Source organism: Caretta caretta, chromosome 11 (genome assembly GCF_965140235.1).
Source record: "Caretta caretta isolate rCarCar2 chromosome 11, rCarCar1.hap1, whole genome shotgun sequence".
Lineage (NCBI taxonomy): Eukaryota > Metazoa > Chordata > Testudines > Cheloniidae > Caretta > Caretta caretta.
The window spans coordinates 34,257,542-34,280,059 of NC_134216.1; the positions used below are offsets into that span (position 1 = coordinate 34,257,542).

The 22,518-nt window shown below is 46.0% G+C and overlaps 1 protein-coding gene across 8 annotated transcripts in view; it reads left to right on the plus strand.

Moving 5' to 3' along the window:
* Positions 1-22,518, plus strand: part of SLC4A10 (solute carrier family 4 member 10) — a 360,367-nt gene that overhangs the window by 232,302 nt on the left and 105,547 nt on the right. For all 8 annotated transcript variants that reach the window (XM_048869228.2, XM_075117879.1, XM_048869229.2 and 5 more), the window contains one exon: positions 16,858-16,996. In XM_048869228.2, the coding sequence (XP_048725185.1) occupies positions 16,858-16,996 (139 nt within the window). The remainder of the gene's footprint in view (positions 1-16,857; positions 16,997-22,518) is intronic.

Genomic DNA, 22,518 nt, shown 5'->3' on the forward strand with positions numbered 1-22,518 from the left:
TCCCCCCCCCTCCTATTTCATCCACAGTATATGCAGATCTTCACTGCAGCAGGGTTCAATAACAGGCTTCTAAGAGAGAAGCGTCACAAAAACATATCTGTGAAATAATCTGTGGTAAAAAGGGAATAATGTGTGGGGTGTATTTGTCAGTTCCACCCGGTTAGGAAAAGTTTGTGACTAGGTACAAGATTTCACACTACACAAATCATCATCTCTTTGCTTGTAGTCATTTTTTTTAATGGAGATATCAGTACTTTATTTGCACAGACATTTTGAGGGACCCTGATACCATTTTTCCCCCTTACCCCTCTACTGTCAACCCTGCTCTTTAATTAGTTTTGCTTGATTGAGAGTGATCACACTGCAAAACAACACTCAAGCTGAACAGAGTGATTGTATGACCAGCCTGGGCTAGTCCCCACTGCATTACTAGCTCGAGCATCAGCAGCACTTGAGCTTCAATCCAGACCACCCAACAGGCCAACTAGATCAAGTTTAAAGCACCATTTACCTTGAGCTAGTGATTTCTGTGTGTGAGAATGGGAGTTGGGTTAGGAGCAACTCTCAGGTTGTACCTTCAGCTAACACTGCCGTGAAGACTAACCCATAATGTTCAATGTCCCTCTTCATCTGCAGCCAGTACAGTGGATCTCTTACATGTAGTGTTCACAAGTTAAAATATATTTGTGAAAGGATTTGAATATGAATTTTTTATTTCAGAACTGGGTGGAACACCAGCGTTATTTTTCTGTGCCCTCTCCATTTAAGGATTGGTGCTCTGCTGAAGAGATCATAGGGGACACATCTGACATGAGCAGGAGGAGGTCCCGGTAGAGTGTGATGTTCCCCGAAAGGCGTTAAAGCAGTGGGCCTTGTGCAAGCTTGGTTTGGTTTGGTTTGGCTTAGTCTAAGTTTAATAAACCTCTCCAGTTTTAAGAGACCCCAGTCTGGGTGTGTAATGTTTGGTGAGCCAGGCAGGAGAGGCTGAATTGCAATGATCTAACCTCTCCAAGATGAACCTATCATATGAGCTTCTGCAGACTCTTTCAGGAAAAGCTTCCAGAAGGTAATGCAAACAGAAAAGTGATTTTGCAAAAAGAAAGTTCCCTCTGTTAATATAGGGGAAAGACAACAAGGGATAGAAGTGAGAGTGACCAAGGGGCACAGCTGAATATCTTCAGTAGCTGATCCCCAATGAGAAATATTAGCAGGAAAGATATAGATTCCAAGGCTAGGAGGGTCCACTGTACGTTCCCCTGCTTTCTGCCTTGATTTCTGGGCTGGGTTGGACAGTTAACATTGCAGTTAACAATGGGAGTTGCATTTTATGTAAGAGAGCAGTATGACTGCTCAGAGCTCCAGTATGAAACAGGAGAAAAGCCTGAGAGTCTCTGGATTAAGTTTAGAAGTGTGAGCAACAAGGGTGATATCATGGTGGGAGTCTGCTATAGACCACCAGACCAGGGGATGAGGCAGACAAGGCTTTCTTTAGGCAACTAACAAAGTTACTAGATCGCAGGGCCTGGTTCTCATAGGAGATTTCAATCACCCTGATATCTGCTGGGAGAGCAACATAGCAGTGCACAGACAATTCAAGAAGTTTTTGGAAAGTGTAGGGGACAATTTCCTGGTGCAAGTGCTGGAGGAACAACTAGAGGCAGAGCTCTTCTTGACCTGCTGCTCACAAACTGGGAAGAATTAGTAGGGGAAGCAAAAGTGGATGGGAACCTGGGAGGCAGTGACCATGAGGTAGTCAAGTTCAGGATCCTGACACAAGGAAAAAGGAGAGCGGCAGAATACAGACCCTGGACTTCAGAAAAGCAGTCTTTGACTCCCTCAGAGAACTGATGGGCAGGATCCCCTGGGAGAATAACATGAGGGGGAAAGGAGTCCAGGAGAGATGGCTGTATTTTAAAGAATCCTTATTGAGGTTACAGGAACAAACTATCCCGATATGTAGAAAGGATAGTAAATATGGCAGGCAACCAGCTTGGCTTAACAGTAAGATCAGCAAGGATTTCAAACACAAAAAAGAAGCTCACAAGAAGTGGAAGATTGGACAAATGACCAGGGAAGAATATAAAAATATTGCTCAGGCATGCAGGAGTGAAATCAGGAAGGCCAAATCACACCTGGAGTTGCAGCTAGCAAGAGATGTTAAGAGTAACAAGAAGGGTTTCTTCAGGTATGTTAGCAACAAGAAGAAAGTCAAGGAAAGTGTGGGCCCCTTACTGAATGAGGGAGGCAACCTAGTGACAGAGGATGTGGAAAAAGCTAATGTACTCAATGCTTTTTTTGCCTCTTTCTTCACAAAACAAGGTCAGCTCCCAGACTACTGCACTGGTCAGCACAGCATGGGGAGGAGGTGACCAGCCCCCTGTAGAGAAAGAAGTGGTTGGGGACTATTTAGAAAAGCTGGACAAGCACAAGTCCATGGGGCCGGATGCAGTGCATCCGAGAGTGCTAAAGGAGTTGGCGGATGTGATTGCAGAGCCATTGGCCATTTTCTTTGAAAACTCATGGCGATCGGGGGAGGTCCCGGATGACTGGTAAAAGGCTAACGTAGTGCCCATCTTTAAAAAAGGGGAAAAGGAGGATCCGGGGAGCTACAGGCCAGTCAGCCTCACCTCAGTCCCTGGAAAAATCACGGAGCAGGTCCTCAAGGAATCAATTCTGAAGCACTTAGAGGAGAGGAAAGTAATCAGGAACAGTCAGCATGGATTCACCAAGGGCAAGTCATGCCTGACCAATCTGATTGCCTTCTATGACGAGATAACTGGCTCTGTGGATGAGGGGAAAGCAGTGGACCTGTTATTCCTTGACTTTAGCAAAGCTTTTGACACGGTGTCCCACATATTCTTGCCAGCAAGTTAAAGAAGTATGGGCTGCATGAATGGACTATAAGGTGGATAGAAAGCTGGCTAGATCGTCAGGCTCAATGGGTAGTGATCAATGGCTCCATGTCTAGTTGGCAACTGGTATCAAGCGGAGTGCCCCAAGGGTCTGTCTTGGGGCCGGTTTTGTTCAATATCTTCATTAATGATCTGGAAGATGGTGTGGATTGCACCCTCAGCAAGTTTGGAGATGACACTAAACTGGGAAGAGTGGTAGATACGCTGGAAGGTAGGGATAAGATTCAGAGGGCCCTAGACAAATTAGAGGATTGGGCCAAAAGAAATCCGATGAGGTTCAACAAAGACAAGTGCAGAGTCCTGCACTTCAGATGGAAGAATCCCATCCACTGCTACAGACTAGGGACCGAATGGCTAGGCAGCAGTTCTGCAGAAAAGGACTTAGGGGTTACAGTGGACAAGAAGTTGGATAGGAGTCAACAGTGTGCCCTTGTTGCCAAGAAGGCTAACGGCATTTTGGGCTGTATAAGTAGGGGTATTGCCAGCAGATCAAGGGACGTGATCGTTCCCCTCTATTTGACATTGGTGAGGCCTCATCTGGAGTACTGTGTCCAGTTTTGGGCCCCACACTACAAGAAGGGTGTGGAAAAAATTGGAAAGCGTCCAGTGGAGGGCAACAAAAATGAATAGGGGACTGGAACACATGACTTATGAGGCGAGACTGAGGGAACTGGGATTGTTTAGTCTGCAGAAGAGAAGAATGAGGGGGGATTTGATAGCTGCTTTCAACTTCCTGAAAGGGGGTTCCAAAGAGGACAGATCTAGACTGTTCTCAGTGGTATCAGATGACAGAACAAGGAGTAATGGTCTCAAGTTGCAGAGGGGGCGGTTTAGGTTGGATATTAGGAAAAACCTTATCACTTGGAGGGTGGTGAAGCACTGGAATGGGTTACCTAGGGAGGGGGTGGAATCTCCTTCCTTGAGAGGTTTTTAAGGTCAGGCTTGACAAAGCCCTGGCTGGGATGATTTAGTTGGGGATTGGTCTTGCTTTGAGCAGGGGGTTGGACTAGATGACCTCCTGAGATCCCTTCCAACCCTGAAATTCTATGACTCTGTGATTCTATGATAGCAGGCAGGGCAGTCACGCTGCCTCAGGAGGGACCCTGGGAGAAACTGTGGGCTTTCAGATTGCTTCCACTAGTGCATCAACCCTGCTCTATGAGCTAATGTGAAGGATGGAGGGTCATGATCCTGCCTCCTCCCACATCCGTTCAAGCAATTTGCTCACTGGAGTGAGGATGGAGCCGTTTTTATTCAAAGGAACTGTTACTGTGAGTGGCTCTCCTGTGGTGCATGCAGGAGGAAGCACCTTATGTGACTCCATTTCCCTATGTGCCATTTCAAGGGATGGTCACAATACAGCCCAGTGTGTTTAGCTGCCTGCTTGCCATGAGCACTGTGTCAGTGAGCAACTTCCCTGTTGGCCTCTGCAAGCTGGGTTATGCATCGCTCCAGGACTATCAGTCATATCCTTTTGACTTATCCAGTCCTGGTGTCTGCAACTGGTTTCTGTTTTAGGGCCCAGTTGCAATTTCATAATGGGGCCATTCATAGTAGTGAATGCTAGGTCCGTAGAAGTATCTGCATTTCCATTCTGCAGTTTTCAATTCTGCACCACTGAGTCCCAGCTTGGATTTACATCTTTGAAAGTTACTTACACATGTGGACTTAATTTACACCCTTTTTTGCACCTTCACTGTGCAGTTAGACTCTTCTGGATAAAGCATTCTTGGGCTCATGCTCAGCACAGCTGAAGAGGTGGGAGGCAAAGTTGGTTCTAAGCCTTTGTTCCTCTCATAGATCCTGGGAGCAGCTGGGGGCCAGCATGCATTAGAGTAGCTACATGGCTGCTTTAACTTATGCTGACTGGAGTGGTCCATTAGCAGGGACTAATACTGTTCATTGCACTCTGGTTCATATTATATGGCCTTCCCACCCCAGAGTCCCCCTCCCTGGTTCTAGCTGGACACTCCATGTCTTTTCATGTTTGGGTATTAAGCGTAATGCACATTTATGGCAGTGATAGAAATAATAATTTTAAAAATTGGCCCCATTATTCTTGCTCATTTCTCTAACTCGTGTTTTTTTAATGTACTTTTCAATTTAATTTACTTTTCACAGTAAAATGCTGACTGTGCTTACTTAAATGGGAGGTGAAACTGATCAAATTTAAAATTAAATCTCTGTTATCCCAGCCTAGAAGAAATTTACAGTTTCCTGTCTCACAGGAGTCACATTTTGCACTAAGGATTGTGTTACCACAAATTTGACCACATGGAAATGAAAATTTCTTTTCATGCAGTTTTTGAATCATGTATTATTTGTTTTTTCCCCTTAAATGTCATAAATACATTGGCATTTGTAGATTGTTGCTGCTTTTAATGAGAGTCAAATTCTTACTCATGTTAGTAACGTTAAGTCAATTGTGTGAGTAAGGCTGACAGGTTTCATTTGTTGTTTTGCTCTTTTATACTGTTATGGTCTCTAGTTATCTCTCATTTTCTCTCTCTTAATTCTTTTCCTATTTGAAGATATTTGGGTAAAAATATCTGTTTCATTTTTGTCTTCTACGTAAAATCACATCAAGTCAAACCACATGAATTTTCCAACTTCCAGCTCAGCTTTGTGTCTGAAAATCAAACTATGCTCTTCATGCTTGGGACGTTATCATAAATCATCACCAACAATAAAGTATGAAGAGTCAGAACATAGCAAGTAGTTTTGCTGATGTATTAGTGAGAAAGACAAAACACAGTTTGTTCTGCCTCATCTCTATAGGTTCTTCACTGCTGTCCGTAAAATAGTCATGCGTGACTCAGAAGACACAGTAGCAGCAAATCAAATACAGCAGTAAGGTACCATTTTCACAGCCACTTTTCTAATAACCACACTGTAAGACAAGGGTGGGCAAACTACGGCCCGGGGTCCGCATCCAGCCCTCCAGATGTTTTAATCCAGCCCTTAAGCTCCCGTTGGGGAGCGGGGTCCGGGGCTTGCCTCCCTCTGGCACTCCAGCCAGGCAGCGGGGTCCAGGGCTTTCCCCACTCCATGCGGCTCCCGGCAGCAGCGGCACATCCCCCCTCCAGCTCCTACGCATAGGGGCAGCCAGGGGTCTCCGCATGCTGCCTCCGCCCCAAGTGCTGTCCCTGCAGCTCCCATTGGCCAGGAACCGCGGCCAATGGGAGCTGCAGGGGTGATGCCTGTGGACAGGGCAGTGCACAGGGCTGCCTGGCGGTGCCTCTGCTGCTTGAGGTAAGCGCCGCCTGGAGCCTGCACTCCTGACCTCCTCCTGCGCCCCAACCCTCTGCCCCAGCCTGGATCCCCCTCCCGCCCTCCGAACCCCTCGGTCCCAGCCTGGAGCACCCTCCTGCACCCTGAACTCCTCTTTTCTGACCCCACCCCAGAGCCCGCACCCCTAGCCAGAGTCCTCACCCCCTCCCGCACCCCGACTCCCAATTTTGTGAGCATTCATGGCCCGCCATACAATTTCCATACCCAGATGTGTCCCTTGGGCCAAAAAGTTTGCCCACCCCTGCTTTAAGGTATTGTTCTGATCTCTGATTTCCTTCCCATGTTGAATACATGTATTTCTATGTATATAATACTATCAGAAATCCGGAGCTCTATGGTACAATACTGTTCATTATCACTTAACATAACCGTTGTGTAAGTCAGTTCTACTGCTGGTTTCATCAAGAGAACTGGATGTTCTTGGCACTGGATGTTCTGGGATTCTCCCACAGACAATCTCTCTTGAAAAGCAGCTTGCTTTCCATGTTCTTTCACTCTAGTTACATAAAAACACACATTTATCTTTTGTCTCAAACAAATACTTGCACTGGAAGATTAAGCCTCCCTGTTATATTTACTTTTATTCTCCAGTAGTATGTGTTAGCTATTGAACTCACTTTTTTGCTTGAGCTGATGGGATAAAAGTGGACTTGTCACTTTCTAAACTATGGTCCATGGCATCCCAATACTTGTAAATGCCAGGGAAGGGCAAAGCTGGTGAATTGTAAATTTTTATAACTAGTGAACTCAAACATAAACAAACCAAAACCAAATTTTGTGTTCCTGTGTCAAGGAAGAGGCAAGTACTGTTACAGTTCTGTGAATTAATTTAAGAATATAATATTTACCTGCAAAGTAGGCATTGCCCACTGGGTCCTGGCAAGATGTCAGTAGCAAACCCACTGGCACAAACTTTGAGTGCCCCTGCTGGACTTTCCTGACTCTCTAAAGCTCTGTTTAGTGAAAGAGAAAATGGTCACAAATAAATACAGGTATAACACAATGCATTTGCTGAATAATGCAGCTGACAATTTCTGCTAACCAAAACACAGAGCTGCAAATAACTCAGAAGTACATTTAGCAGCAATTTTTGGATTCTACCATGTGCTAAACATACGTCCTCTGGAGGATTTTAATCACACTTTGTCTATATGGATTTCACAGAAATGAGCTATTTTTAGTGCTTCATTTCATTTGCTGTTTGGGACAGTACACTATACAACACAATTGTGCAGTGCAATATATGACAATTTACAGAAAATAAATTCTGCCCACTTTATATTCATGGTTACAGTAGTGAAGGGAGCTTACCACATGCAACAACAGTTTTCCACATGCAAAGGAAAAGACCTAGCCAAGTGGTAGCGGTTAGAAGCGAGGAAAACTCCAAAGAGTACTTCACAGAGTTCCCCACACATCATCTCCCCTTCCCCAGACAGCATTCAGACCCAGCCCACAAAGCCCTTGGATTCCCAGGGATTGGAAATAGGTCAGGCTCATCATGCACATTTCCCCCCACTCCTATGCTCCCTGTCAGTGCAGCGCTATTGGCTTAAAGGTTGGGACTGTATCAGAGCTTCTCAAACTGGGGTGCAGGGGGTGTGGAATGTATTCTGTGTGTGGCGGGGGGGAGGGGTGAGAAGCTTTAGGGGGAAAAAAGGTGCTGTGCACATTCAGAGCTGGGTGGCCGTAGATTAGCGGCTGCTGGTCGGGCGCCCAGCTCTGAAGACAGCAGCAGCAGTGGAGAAACTAAGGGTGGCAAAGTATTGCCACCCTTACTTCTGCACTGCTGCTGCTGGTGGTGCTACCTTCAGAGCTGGGCGCCCGACCAGCAGCCGCCGTTCTCCACTCTGCCTTCAGAGCTGGGCGCCCGACCAGCAGCCGCCGTTCTCCACTCTGCCTTCAGAGCTGGCTGGCAGAAAAGCAGCAGCTGCTGACTGGGTGCCCAAAGCGGGGAGGGGAGGAGGCGTAAGCTACTGCAGACGCAAAGAAGGTGGGCACGATCAAATAAGTTTGAGAACCACTGGACTATATTCTCTTCTCTTGGGAGTGTCTTTGGGGCTGGTAGGAAAATGATGTATTAGTGGATTGCCGCCTTCCCCTGGCCCAGTTTCCCATCCACCCACCCTCAGTGGGGTTGTGATGACTTGCGTGTTGCCTTCCTGCTTACTGCTTCCTGCTCCCTCTTCCTGTTGGTTTCCTGCTTCCTAAACTCAGTGTTCTAGTTTGCATGCCTTGTGTGCACACACGTAGCACTGGGTGTGTGCAGTTACCCAGGGCCTGCTATTACATATCTGCCATTTGGACTGTTATGATTTTTGTTCAGACTTAATAGATTTGTGGTAATTACATGTTTTGATTGACCACCAACTAGCATGTCTTGCTTTGATTTCCTTATGATTTGGGATTGCTGTTCTGGGATGCATCAGAGCATAACAGTGGTCATGCCCTCTCCTCCCAATAGGACCCACGGAGTTCCTAATTCTGGAGAGAGCCTTTCTCAAAGAGAGGAAGGGAGAGACTTAGGGTTGTCAGCTGTCCTATGACTTGCATTCAGCAGGGTTGCAAGGATCCCCCACAGTTTACCTTTCTGGCTCCTGCGGATTGTTAGGCAGAAGAATTGGAGGCAGCTAATCTGCCTCTCTTCTTCCACTCTCTCTCTCCCTCCTGAGGACAGCCCACATGGAACAACTAAGAGGAGGCAGAGGAGGCTGCTCCAGTGGCCTACCAGCAAGGGAGATGAGGAGGCTCAAAAGGTGTGATGGAGAATGGGAGTGTAAGATGGGGGCAGAGACTGGGACTGGAAGGATGGGCACACAATTGGGGACATGCAGGGTAGGGTCAGAGAATGGGCTGAGATGCAGAATAGGAAGGCAGGGGCTGAAAGAAGAAAGAGAAAAAGATAATGAGGAGCAGGGGCAGAATGGAGGAGGTAGCTCCAGATCTTCAAAGACCCCACAAAAACCAATTCTGCGCCTTTCAGTTTCAGTTTTCCCATCCCCCCACGGTCTCCCTGGCCCTGGCTCTCCCAGACTCTCCCTATCTTTCACCCTGACTTTCCTGAACTGCCCCTTGCTCCCTCAACAACTTCCACCAGCTTCTGAAAGCTAAGCTCCTGCCTCCCCCTCACACCTGCTCACACTACGTTTGGGGAATTTATACCCTTAGGAAATGACAACATGTTCTCACTTGTGAAATATGTCACAAGTGTTGCTGCTCTGTTTGGTAGCTATGGCATTGGTGCCGCAAAAGTGGGTATCTCTATAGCTGAATTCAGCCTACCACACCACTGGACTCCTTCGGCACCTCTGATCAGCACTTTGTTCTCTGTGCTTTTTGGTTGAGTGCCACCTTATCAGAAAGACTAAACTTTCACAGGACGGGAGAGCAGCCTGGGAGAGCTAGTGTTGCTTAACCCCAGAATGAAGTGGTAAAGTAATGTTTCAGTCAGACTGCACCCCAGGCACAGCAAGGCAGGGGGGCTGGAACAATTTATATAGTGGGGGTGCTGAGAGCCATTGAACCCTTCTGCAAACCCTGCATATAATGGAAACCACTTCAAGCCAGGGGGTGTGCAGCACTCCCAGTACCCCTAGTTCCAGCACCAATGCAGCAGCGTGTCTGCTACTCCATTTCTCAGTTGACTAGCAGCATGGCTCCTGCAGTCACTCACAAAGGATTCTTGGTTGTTCTTTCAGCTGTGAAGTACATTGGCAGAAACCGTAACTATACATTTCTGAAGATATTGGATGCCATCCACAGTTGTATGATTTGAGATTTGGATTTTATTAAAAATAGATTTTAAGACTGTTACAGCATTTGAACCAATAAAACTGTAGTATGCAAACATGTGCACTATGACTTAAGTCAAGTGCACTATGACTGCCTGAGTTTTCTCTCATATTTCAAAGCACCAGTCATAAGGGAAGAGCAGTCTGTCTCTGAGGGTATGTCTACACTACGGAATAAGGTCGAATTTATAGAAGTCGTTTTTTTAGAAATCGTTTTTATATATTCGAGTGTGTGTGTCCCCACAGAAAATGCTCTAAGTGCATTAAGTGCATTAACTCGGCGGAGCGCTTCCACAGTACCGAGGCTAGAGTCGACTTCCGGAGCGTTGCACTGTGGGTAGCTATCCCACAGTTCCCGCAGTCTCCGCTGCCCATTGGAATTCTGGGTTGAGATCCCAATGCCTGATGGGGCTAAAACATTGTCGCGGGTGGTTCTGGGTACATATCGTCAGGCCCCCGTTCCCTCCCTCCCTCCGTGAAAGCAAGGGCAGACAATCATTTCGCGCCTTTTTTCCTGAGTTACCTGTGCAGACGCCATACCACTGCAAGCATGGAGCCCGCTCAGGTAACCGTCACCCTATGTCTCCTGGGTGCTGGCAGACGCGGTTCGGCATTGCTACACAGTAGCAGCAACCCCTTGCCTTGTGGCAGCAGACGGTACAGTACGACTGGTAGCCGTCATCGTCATGTCCGAGGTGCTCCTGGCCACGTCGGCTGGGAGCGCCTGGGCAGACATGGGTGCAGGGACTAAATTTGGAGTGACTTGACCAGGTCATTCTCTTTAGTCCTGCAGTCAGTCCTATTGAACCGTCTTATGGTGAGCGGGCAGGCGATACGGACTGCTAGCAGTCGTACTGTACCATCTTCTGCCGAGCAGCCATGAGATGTGGATGGCATGCAGTCCTTCTGCACCGTCTGCTGCCAGCCAAAGATGTAAATGATAGATGGAGTGGATCAAAACAAGAAATAGACCAGATTTGTTTTGTACTCATTTGCTTCCCCCCCTCCCCTGTCTAGGGGACTCATTCTTCTAGATCACACTGCAGTCACTTACAGAGAAGGTGCAGCGAGGTAAATCTAGCCATGTATCAATCAGAGGCCAGGCTAACCTTCTTGTTCCAATAAGGACAATAACTTAGGTGCACCATTTCTTATTGGAACCCTCCATGAAGTCCTGCCTGAAATACTCCTTGATGTAAAGCCACCCCCTTTGTTGATTTTAGCTCCCTGAAGCCAACCCTGTAAGCCGTGTCCTCAGTCACCCCTCCCGGCGTCAGAGCAACGGCAAACAATCGGGCATCTGAGAGTGCTGTCCAGAGCAGTCACAATGGAGCACTCTGATGGGGCTAAAACATTGTCGCGGGTGGTTCTGGGTACGTATCGTCAGGCCCCCGTTCCCTCCCTCCCTCCGTGAAAGCAAGGGCAGACAATCATTTCACGCCTTTTTTCCTGAGTTACCTGTGCAGACGCCATACCACGGCAAGCATGGAGCCTGCTCAGGTAACCGTCACCCTATGTCTCCTGGGTGCTGGCAGACGCGGTACGGCTTTGCTGCACAGTAGCAGCAACCCATTGCCTTCTGGCAGCAGACGGTGCAATACGACTGGTAGTCGTCCTCATCGTGTCCGAGGTGCTCCTGGCCACGTCGGCTGGGAGCACCTGGGCAGACATGGGCGCAGGGACTAAATTTGGAGTGACTTGACCAGGTCATTCTCTTTAGTCCTGCAGTCAGTCCTATTGAACCGTCTTATGGTGAGCGGGCAGGCAATACGGACTGCTAGCAGTCGTACTGTACCATCTTCTGCCAGGCAGGCAAGAGATGAGGATTGCTAGCAGTCGTATTGTACCATCTTCTGCCAGGCAGGCAAGAGATGAGGATGGCTAGCAGTTGTACTGTACCATCTTCTGCCGAGCAGCCATGAGATGTGGATGGCATTCAGTCCTTCTGCACCGTCTGCTGCCAGCCAAAGATGTAAAAGATAGATGGAGTGGGTCAGAACAAGAAATAGACCAGATTTGTTTTGTACTCATTTGCCTCCTCCCCTGTCTAGGGGACTCATTCCTCTAGATGACACTGCAGTCACTCACAGAGAAGGTGCAGCGAGGTAAATCTAGCCATGTATCAATCAGAGGCCAGGCTAACCTCCTTGTTCCAATAAGAACGATAACTTAGGTGCACCATTTCTTATTGGAACCCTCCGTGCAGTCCTGCCTGAAATACTCCTTGATGTACAGGCACCCCCTTTGTTGATTTTAGCTCCCTGAAGCCAACCCTGTAAGCCATGTCGTCAGTCGCCCCTCCCTCCGTCAGAGCAACGGCAGACAATCGTTCCGCGCCTTTTTTCTGTGCGGACGCCATACCAAGGCAAGCATGGAGGCCGCTCAGCTCACTTTGGCAATTAGGATCACATTAAACACCACACGCATTATCCAGCAGTATATGCAGCACAGAACCTGGCAAAGCGATACCGGGCGAGGAGGCGACGTCAGCGCGGTCACGTGAGTGATCAGGACATGGACACAGATTTCTCTGAAAGCATGGGCCCTGCCAATGCATGCATCATGGTGCTAATGGGGCAGGTTCATGCTGTGGAACGCCGATTCTGGGCTCGGGAAACAAGCACAGACTGGTGGGACCGCATAGTGTTGCAGGTCTGGGACGATTCCCAGTGGCTGCGAAACTTTCGCATGCGTAAGGGCACTTTCATGGAACTTTGTGACTTGCTTTCCCCTGCCCTGAGGCGCATGAATACCAAGATGAGAGCAGCCCTCACAGTTGAGAAGCGAGTGGCGATAGCCCTGTGGAAGCTTGCAACGCCAGACAGCTACCGGTCAGTTGGGAATCAATTTGGAGTGGGCAAATCTACTGTGGGGGCTGCTGTGATGCAAGTAGCCCACGCAATCAAAGATCTGCTGATATCAAGGGTAGTGACCCTGGGAAATGTGCAGGTCATAGTGGATGGCTTTGCTGCAATGGGATTCCCTAACTGTGGTGGGGCTATAGACGGAACCCATATCCCTATCTTGGCACCGGAGCATCAAGCTGGCAAGTACATAAACCGCAAGGGGTACTTTTCGATAGTGCTGCAAGCTCTGGTGGATCACAAGGGACGTTTCACCAACATCAACGTGGGATGGCCGGGAAAGGTGCATGATGCTCGCATCTTCAGGAACTCTGGTCTGTTTCAAAAGCTGCAGGAAGGGACTTTATTCCCAGACCAGAAAATAACTGTTGGGGATGTTGAAATGCCTATATGTATCCTTGGGGACCCAGCCTACCCCTTAATGCCATGGCTCATGAAGCCGTACACAGGCAGCCTGGACAGTAGTCAGGAGCTGTTCAACTACAGGCTGAGCAAGTGCAGAATGGTGGTAGAATGTGCATTTGGACGTTTAAAGGCGCGCTGGCGCAGTTTACTGACTCGCTTAGACCTCAGCGAAACCAATATTCCCAGTGTTATTACTGCTTGCTGTGTGCTCCACAATATCTGTGAGAGTAAGGGGGAGACGTTTATGGCGGGGTGGGAGGTTGAGGCAAATCGCCTGGCTGCTGGTTACGCGCAGCCAGACACCAGGGCGGTTAGAAGAGCACAGGAGGGCGCGGTACGCATCAGAGAAGCTTTGAAAACCAGTTTCATGACTGGCCAGGCTACGGTGTGAAAGTTCTGTTTGTTTCTCCTTGATGAACCCCCCCGCCCCTTGGTTCACTCTACTTCCCTGTAAGCTAACCACCCGCCCCTCCTCCCTTCAATCACCGCTTGCAGAGGCAATAAAGTCATTGTTGCTTCACATTCATGCATTCTTTATTCATTCATCACACAAATAGGGGGATGACTACCAAGGTAGCCCAGGAGGGGTGGTGGAGGAGGGAAGGAAAATGCCACACAGCACTTTAAGCACAGCACTTTAAAAGTTTACAACTTTAAAATTTATTGAATGACAGCCTTCTTTTTTTTGGGCAATCCTCTGTGGTGGAGTGGCTGGTTGGCCGGAGGCCCCCCCACCGCGTTCTTGGACGTCTGGGTGTGGAGGCTATGGAACTTGGGGAGGAGGGCGGGCTGGTTACAGAGGGGCAGCAGTGGCAGTCTGTGCTCCAGCTGCCTTTGCTGCGGCTCAACCATACACTGGAGCATACTGGTTTGGTCCTGCAGCAGCCTCAGCATTGAATCCTGCCTCCTCTCATCACGCTGCCGCCACATTTGAGCTTCAGCCCTGTCTTCAGCCTGCCACTTACTCTCTTCAGCCCGCCACCTCTCCTCCCGGTCATTTTGTGCTTTCCTGCACTCTGACATTATTTGCCTCCACGCATTCGTCTGTGCTCTGTCAGTGTGGGAGGACAGCATGAACTCGGAGAACATTTCATCGTGAGTGTGGTTTTTTTTCTTTCTAAGCTTCACTAGCCTCTGGGAAGGAGAAGATCCTGTGATCATTGAAACACATGCAGCTGGTGGAGAAAAGAAAAGGGACAGCGGTATTTAAAAAGACACATTTTATAAAACAGTGGCTACACTCTTTCAGGGTAAACCTTGCTGTTAACATTACATACATAGCACATGTGCTTTCGTTACAAGGTCGCATTTTGCCTCCTCCCACCGCGTGACTACCCCCTCAACCTTCCCCCCTCCCTGTGGCTAACAGCGGGGAACATTTCTGTTTAGCCACAGGCAAACAGCCCAGCAGGAATGGGCTCCTTTGAGTGTCCGCTGAAGAAAAGCACTCTATTTCAACCAGGTGACCATGAATTATATCTCACTCTCCTGAGGATAACACAGAGAGATAAAGAACGGATGTTGTTTGAATGCCAGCAAACATACACTGCAATGCTTTGTTCTACAATGATTCCCGAGTACATGTTACTGGCCTGGAGTGGTAAAGTGTCCTACCATGAAGGACGCAATAAGGCTGCCCTCCCCAGAAACCTTTTGCAAAGGCTTTAGGACTACATCTAGGAGAACCGCAAATGCCAGGGCAAAGTAATCCTTTCACATGCTTGCTTTTAAACCATGTATAGCATTTTAAAAGGTACACTCACCAGAGGTCCCTTCTCTGCCTACTGGGTCCAGGAGGCAGCCTTGGGTGGGTTCGGGGGGTACTGGCTCCAGGTCTAGGGTGAGAAACAGTTCCTGGCTGTCGGGAAAACCGGTTTCTCTGCTTGCTTGCTGTGAGCTATCTACAACCTCCTCATCATCATCATCTTCTTCGTCCCCAAAACCTGCTTCCGTATTGCCTCCATCTCCATTGAAGGAGTCAAACAACACGGCTGGGGTAGTGGTGGCTGAACCCCCTAAAATGGCATGCAGCTCATCATAGAAGCGGCATGTTTGGGGCTCTGACCCAGAGCGGCTGTTCACCTCTCTGGTTTTCTGGTAGGCTTGCCTCAGCTCCTTCAGTTTCACGCGGCACTGCTTCAGGTCCCTGTTATGGCCTCTGTCCTTCATGCCCTGGGAGATTTTCACAAAGGTTTTGGCATTTCGAAAACTGGAACGGAGTTCTGATAGCACGGATTCCTCTCCCCAAACAGCGATCAGATCCCGTACCTCCCATTCGGTCCATGCTGGAGCTCTTTTGCGATTCTGGGACTCCATCATGGTCACCTGTGCTGATGAGCTCTGCATGGTCACCTGCAGCTTGCCACGCTGGCCAAACAGGAAATGAGATTCAAAAGTTCGCGGTTCTTTTCCTGTCTACCTGGCCAGTGCATCTGAGTTGAGAGTGCTGTCCAGAGCGGTCATAATGGAGCACTCTGGGATAGCTCCCGGAGGCCAATACCATCGAATTGTGTCCACAGTACCCCAAATTCGAGCCGGCAACGTCGATTTAAGCGCTAATCCACTTGTCAGGGGTGGAGTAAGGAAATCGATTTTAAGAGCCCTTTAAGTCGAAATAAAGGGCTTCATTGTGTGGACGGGTGCAGGTTTACATCGATGTAACGCTACTAAATTCGACCTAAAGTCCTCGTGTAGACCAGGGCTGAGACAATGTAGCAGCTGATTGGGCAGTGAGGAGAAGATCATAGGGGAAAAGAAAGAAGGGAAAAGGTGGTGTGAAGGGAGGAGAGCAGGAAGAGAGAATAAGAAATGGGGAAGTCAAGAATAGATAGGAAAAAGAACTGTTGGAATGGCAGCAATTATTCTTACTATTCTAGCCCGCCTTCTGTCTGTCTGTCTCTCTCTATATGTTGTTTCTAACTATTTAGGCAGGTCCAACAGGACAATTTATATCAGTGAATAGTGAGAGATTTGAAATTCATGGAGGGTATTTTCTTTTGGGACCTATCAATAGAAGTTTAATGGAAAAAATGAATGCAGATGTAGTACCCCGACTTTGTGAACTGAGTTAAATTTGTACATTAAAAATCAGTCCACAGTAGTTAGCTTGTCTGACACTTAGCAGTACCTGTGGTTTATTTTACCCTGTTAGGCTGGGTGAGACATCATTAAATCACATTTGTAAGTATCTGTATACTTCACATTGTGAAAAAAATGTGTTTGTCTGTTTTGGATATATTTATTTAATTAGAATACAGGTAATTTAGATGGAATAAACAGATCTTAATAGTAAAGTGCTGTGTGCTCAACAGTTCATAGAGCATGAGTTAAAGCATGACTGAACTGACAAGATGTGTGATTATTTTATGTATTACAATACTTGTTTGTGAAGGTTAATTATCTGGATAAGAGACAGCTGAATAATCTCATGAAATTCCAGTCATTTGCTTACTGAAGGCATACAAATGACTGTTCTCACTAATGTAAAATCATTTTGCATTTAATCCTTGCTGAAAAAATGCACGTTAGTAATTCGGTCCAATCACAGTCCCTGCTGTCTATGTTTTTTTGATGATATTTGTGTTTCCCCCCCAGACACCCCATCACAAAGAGTACAGTTTATTCTTGGAACAGAGGATGATGATGAGGAACACATTCCTCATGACCTCTTTACTGAACTTGATGAGATTTGCTGGCGTGAAGGAGAGGATGCTGAATGGAGAGAGACAGCAAGGTAAGTATTTTCAGGAGGTGTTTTTGTCAGTAACTGATGGTCACTGAAAGTGTGGTGAGACGTTTCAAAGCTGTAGGAGGCCCAGGAATGGATTTTGGATACAAAGCTTAAACAAACAAAAAATCATTTAAATCCTTGTATAACTAGTATTGCCACAGTATCTGTCATTCCTTAAGACCCAGATGTTTTCATCTGGATTTAACATATATAGGTCAGAATGAAAATTGAATGAAAGAACTGACGTAAACAAAAAAATCTATTACTTATAGTAATTAAGTAGACCCTTTTATTCATATTTTAGCCCATCATTTTTATATTTAAAGTATTTTTAAACATACACAACCAGGAACATATCCTTGAGAAATCCATGAGTTGGCCTCTTTATCAAAAGATCACAGGAGAGAGGGAATAACATTACCATAGCCAAATTAAACTTAAGATAAACTCAAATATTCACAGAGTCCAACCTTTAATGAGCAGATGCTCTGGAGACTTTGAATGTTCAGTGTTAGATCATTTCACTTCTGCAGAATTAAAATGTGGAAAGAATGTCTGCCCAGATTTTTTCTCTGCTGAAAGACATTAACTGAATATCAATTACATAACTGCTTGTTTTTCTTCCTCGGGCTTCTAAGTGTGGGAGTCACTTACTATATACCTGGTTTCAATGGGGCATTACATTTCCAACAAATCTGGATTTTGGGGCTTACCATTTTTCTCCTTGGAATCTCTACACTCTCTTCCTTTAGATAACTGCCACTAATTTGTTTAGTGTTCATGGAAGGTGCCAGAGTGCCCAGAGATATCGGGCCAGATCTGTGACTTCAATATGGCCTTGGTGGATGAAATAGGCTGTAGATTTGGCTGAATTGATCAACTGAGGAATCTATCTATTGGAGGAATACTCAGGTGGTGGGGTTCCGAAGGGCCAAGAGCAGTCACTCATCCCTGTGACCTCGCTGCAATTGTGTAAGCTTGGAGGGGCACAGAAGGACAGGTTCCTTGTTCCCTTCTCCTCCATTTTTGTGTCCACATGCAGGGGGCATCCTCAATCAGTTCATATGCTTTTTTCCATGGACTACAGTAGATTACACCACAAAATTGATGTTCTGTGGGTCCTAAAATATTCATATTCACAGTCAAAGAAAGAAAATATAATTTATCTTTTTTTTCAAAAGGTCTTCATTTTACTCATGCTAATTAAAGATGGTTTATATCTTGAAGAAAAAAAAATCAATTCTGTTTATAGTTACAGAATTTTTCAGCAGGGAAGTGGAATAGGAATGTCTTCTGGGAAGCATTACAGAAGTATGTTTCTTAGAAATTATTCTGATTTTAATTTAACATCTTATAATCAAGACAGAATTCCAAATAAATAGCTGAAATAAAAGAAACATCCATTTAATTTGATCTATCATATGTCTATTTTAATTGTCCTCCTTCCTCTTTACAGTAGATAAGAAAGCACGTTTTGTATTGTACATACTGTGACGGGGCAAGGCCGGATGGCTATAGAAAAGTAGTGGGAGATAGATATATTAGCTCCAGGCTAAACAAATCCCTGGTACCAGGTTAAGTGAAATGGAAGCTGCTCCAGGTCAATTAAGACACCTGGGGCCAATTAAGAACTTTCCAGAAGGCAGGGAGAATGCTAGGTTGATTAGGACACCTGAAGCCAATCAGGGGCTGGCTGAAACTAGTTAAAAGCCTCCCAGTCAGTCAGGTGGGTGTGCATGTCAGGAGCTGTGGAAGGAAGTTATGCTGTTGGAGAGGCTGAGTAGTACACACCATATCAGGCAGAAGGAAGGAGGCCCTGAGATAAGGGTGAAGTGGAGCTTGAGAAAGTGAGGGCTGCTGTGGGGGAAGTAGCCCAGGGAATTGTACACGTCATGTTCCTAAAAGGTCAGCTACCATAGCTGATACTATCAGGGTCCCTGGGGCTGGAGTAGAGGGTGGGCCCGGGCTCCCCCCCTACCTTTGCCCCCTGATTAATCACTGAGACTGGGAGACAACAGAGACTGTGCAAGGAAGGATAACTTCTCCCCTCCCTTGCTGGCTTATGATGAAAATGGCTCAGTAGACTGTGACCCTTGTCTCTAGAGAAAGAAGGGTTACATGGAGGGTCACAGTGAGCCTCTGAGGCTAGCGAAATCTGCCAGGAAACATGGGACCCATGGAGGCAAGGACAGGGCTTTGTCACAATACACACTAGTAAACTAATAAGTGTAATGAAGTGGAGTAGGTATTACATATTACTGAATACATCACTAATCCTGGAACAATAGGCTTTTAGAGTAAATCCTTGATCCAGCATTCAGTTCCAGTAAGTAAGCTCTGTTCTGGAGACAACGGTAGTTGTAGTAGTAAAATTAATATATAGAGCACTTTTCACCAGCTGATCTCAAAGTGCTTTGCAAAGGAAGTCAGTATTGTCACCCCCATTTTACAGATGGGGAATCAGTCACAGAGAGAGGAAGTGACTTGCCTACAGTCACCCAACAGGTCAGTGGCAGAGCCAGGAATAGAATCCAGGTCTGCCAAGTCCCAGTCCAGTCCTCTGTCCACTAGGACTTATTGCCTTGTAGGAGCCAGGAAGGGGAGGAATCCTTCCCTTCAAATCAGGGAATGCCTCTTCGCGGTTGCTGTATCTGCAGTGCTTGTGGTAGCTGTTGAAGCCCCTGCTCTCTCCCTGCTCAAAGGTAAGGACTAGTGGATTTGCATAGTGGCAAATTCTCCAGTCCCTCTATTGTCTCCTCAGCTCACCCTCAACCCCCTGAATACTGGGCACAGCTAAGCTCCAAAGAACACAGCTCCATGGCATGCAAAGGACATATGGTACGAATGATGTGAGAAGCCCCAGGGAGGTGCTGGTTCTTCACCCTTGCAAAAGCAAAATTCCATTAGTTTCACTATGATTAGGGACTTCTGTGGCTGTAGAGATGGGGCGTTAGGTGGTGGTCAAGATTTCCCTTCGTAATATTGCCACAAAGGAATGGCATAAGAATGCCAGTGTTTCTGATGGATTTTGTGACTCTGGTGTTAATGTAATTGTTTTAGAATATCTTCTTTTATAAACATGAGTTACTGTGTATTTATTGTTTGCATGTTACCATCAGTGTGCTAGGTACTTTACAGAGCAGCTAACAGAGTTATTGTGTAATCAATAGCCAGAAAAGGAATACCAAGAGCCCAGTCCAGCTCCCATCAAATTCCACGGCAGTTTCGCTGTTGACCTTAATGAGCACAGAACAAGGCATCAAATAGTTACATATGCATTTTACCAGGAGGAGGTGTGGTGAATCTCTGGTGCAATATGTCTGGACTCTTCTGCAATTCCATTTGATGGAGCCTGCATGCCCAGTCATTATTCTGGAACCTTTTATAAATGTTGTGTGCAAGCGGTGTAAGATTCATTGAGACATTTGCTGCTCAGTTAGCCAAAATGGTAGCAGCTATTGAAGAGGAGTGTGGATAAGATTTGGCTGAAGCTCAATATCTCTGGGAAGAACAGAACAGATTTATCTAAACAGAGGGAAAGGAGTTAGCAAGCTGCTGTGGAGGATTTAAAGTGGCAAAGGCTCAGTTGTGTTGTCTCAAAGGCAGATTCCAATCCTAATGAGCCCATCAATACAATATTATTCATACACAACATTTTTTATGGTTAATAATGGTTTGGTATACTAACCATTTAACTATATTTTTAAACATAAATAATTGGATTATTTCTTTTTTGTAACAGGCCACATTGCAACAATAATTATGTGCTATTATTTAGAAATCAAACATATACAGGAATTAAAACATCATAAAGTAATCAGAACATTTGTGAACATTTGGTGAAAGCAGGAATCTCTTGTGTCAGCCCTAAAGTGATCCATTTTGCCCCTTTAATGATGATAAAGAAGCAGAAATGTATCCTTTTGGTAAATGACATTCAATGTTACTAATAGAATAATTTGCACAGATGACCTGGCTGTACTATTGTGTACAGAATGCTTGATTTACAGTTGCTGTCCTATAAAAGTACTTAGTGCACCTGTGACCCACAGACCTCCTGGATGTGGTGTCCTCTCTAGTAGCATCGAAACCACTTAGAGATTAATGAGTCTGCTATAGCTTTAGCTAATAGTCATATGGCTTTTAGCTCATGCAGTAGCGGCTCATGCATTTAGCTCCAGAGGTCCCAGGTTTGATCCCACCCACTGGGGTCTGTCGGTGTTACAAGTGGGGGTTCGTCCAGGATATCAACTGGGAAGTCTCTGAAGGTCGGGATGCGCTTCCTCAGCTAAGGGAAGTATGTAACCCACACACCTCCCGGATGTGGTATTTTATCCCTTTTAATGGCACCAAGACCACTTAGACATTAATGAGTCTGCTAGAGCCTTAGCTAAGGGCCATGTGGCTTTTGGCTCATGCACTAAGTTTCAGAGGTCCCAGGTTCAATCTTGCTTGCTGACGACCGGGGTCTGTCAGTGTTACACACACTTTGTAAAGAAACAAACCTGGAGATGGTAGTTAGATTTATAATATATACACAGTAGTGCAACAGCATGTTGATAAATGCTATCGAAGTTCAAGTCTATTGAACCAGTCTTTTGCATTGCTGAGTGGGACAGTGGTTTAGATTTCCCATGGTTGAACCTCAGAAGGTCACCCCAAATTTGGGTGATTATCTGAGCCTTATTCAGATCTCTTTAGTCTGCCTATTTGTAGTTGAAATCTCAGGAGAATGTCCTTTCCCATGAAAGCACTTCTGTTTCTGGAACTGACCAGAATATGGTAAACCAGTGTGGTAAGAAGTTAACCAAACTTTTTAGATCTTCAGAAGAGATTTAGCTTAATTTTTGATGAAAATTATGATCTCTGTTATATTCAAATCCATTTTCCCATCCATAGTTTTGAGAGATGGGTAGCTAACAGGTGCATTGGTTATGACACGAATGCCAAGCGATAATCGCTGGTAGGACAAAATAAAAACCCACTTTCTGCAAATGGTCTACACTTCCTTTCAAAGACATGAGGTCACACAACTTGTCTCCCTTTGTCACTTCTGGTCTCTAAGCAGTTTATTTACTTTGGTTCATTTTCAAATTAACATTGGCAAAAGTTCATGCTGAAACAGGTATAATATGTAGGATTATGATGCCTGTGCTAGTCAGGCAGGTTGCAAGTGAATGAATGCTTGGGGAGACACAGCAAGCTCTGAAACAGATATTACTGGACCCCATAAGCCTGATATTTTGCACTAAAAAGTTATGGCAAAGAATACTACAAAGTGTTCATATGCTCTATTTCATGTTATACTATGTACAAAATACCCGATACATTTAAAAAACAGTGATAGTTTTTTTAAAAAAATTGGACAGTCCTGTTTAATCCTTTGGTTCTATAACAGAATGTCACCATTGGAGAAACTCTTGAAGTATTTTATTTTATCAGTCAATGACCTGTAGGAGAGGTCATACATTTCTTCCCCCACCCACCTCCCACAGCTAAAGAAAGTGTCAAGCTGCAAAAACTGA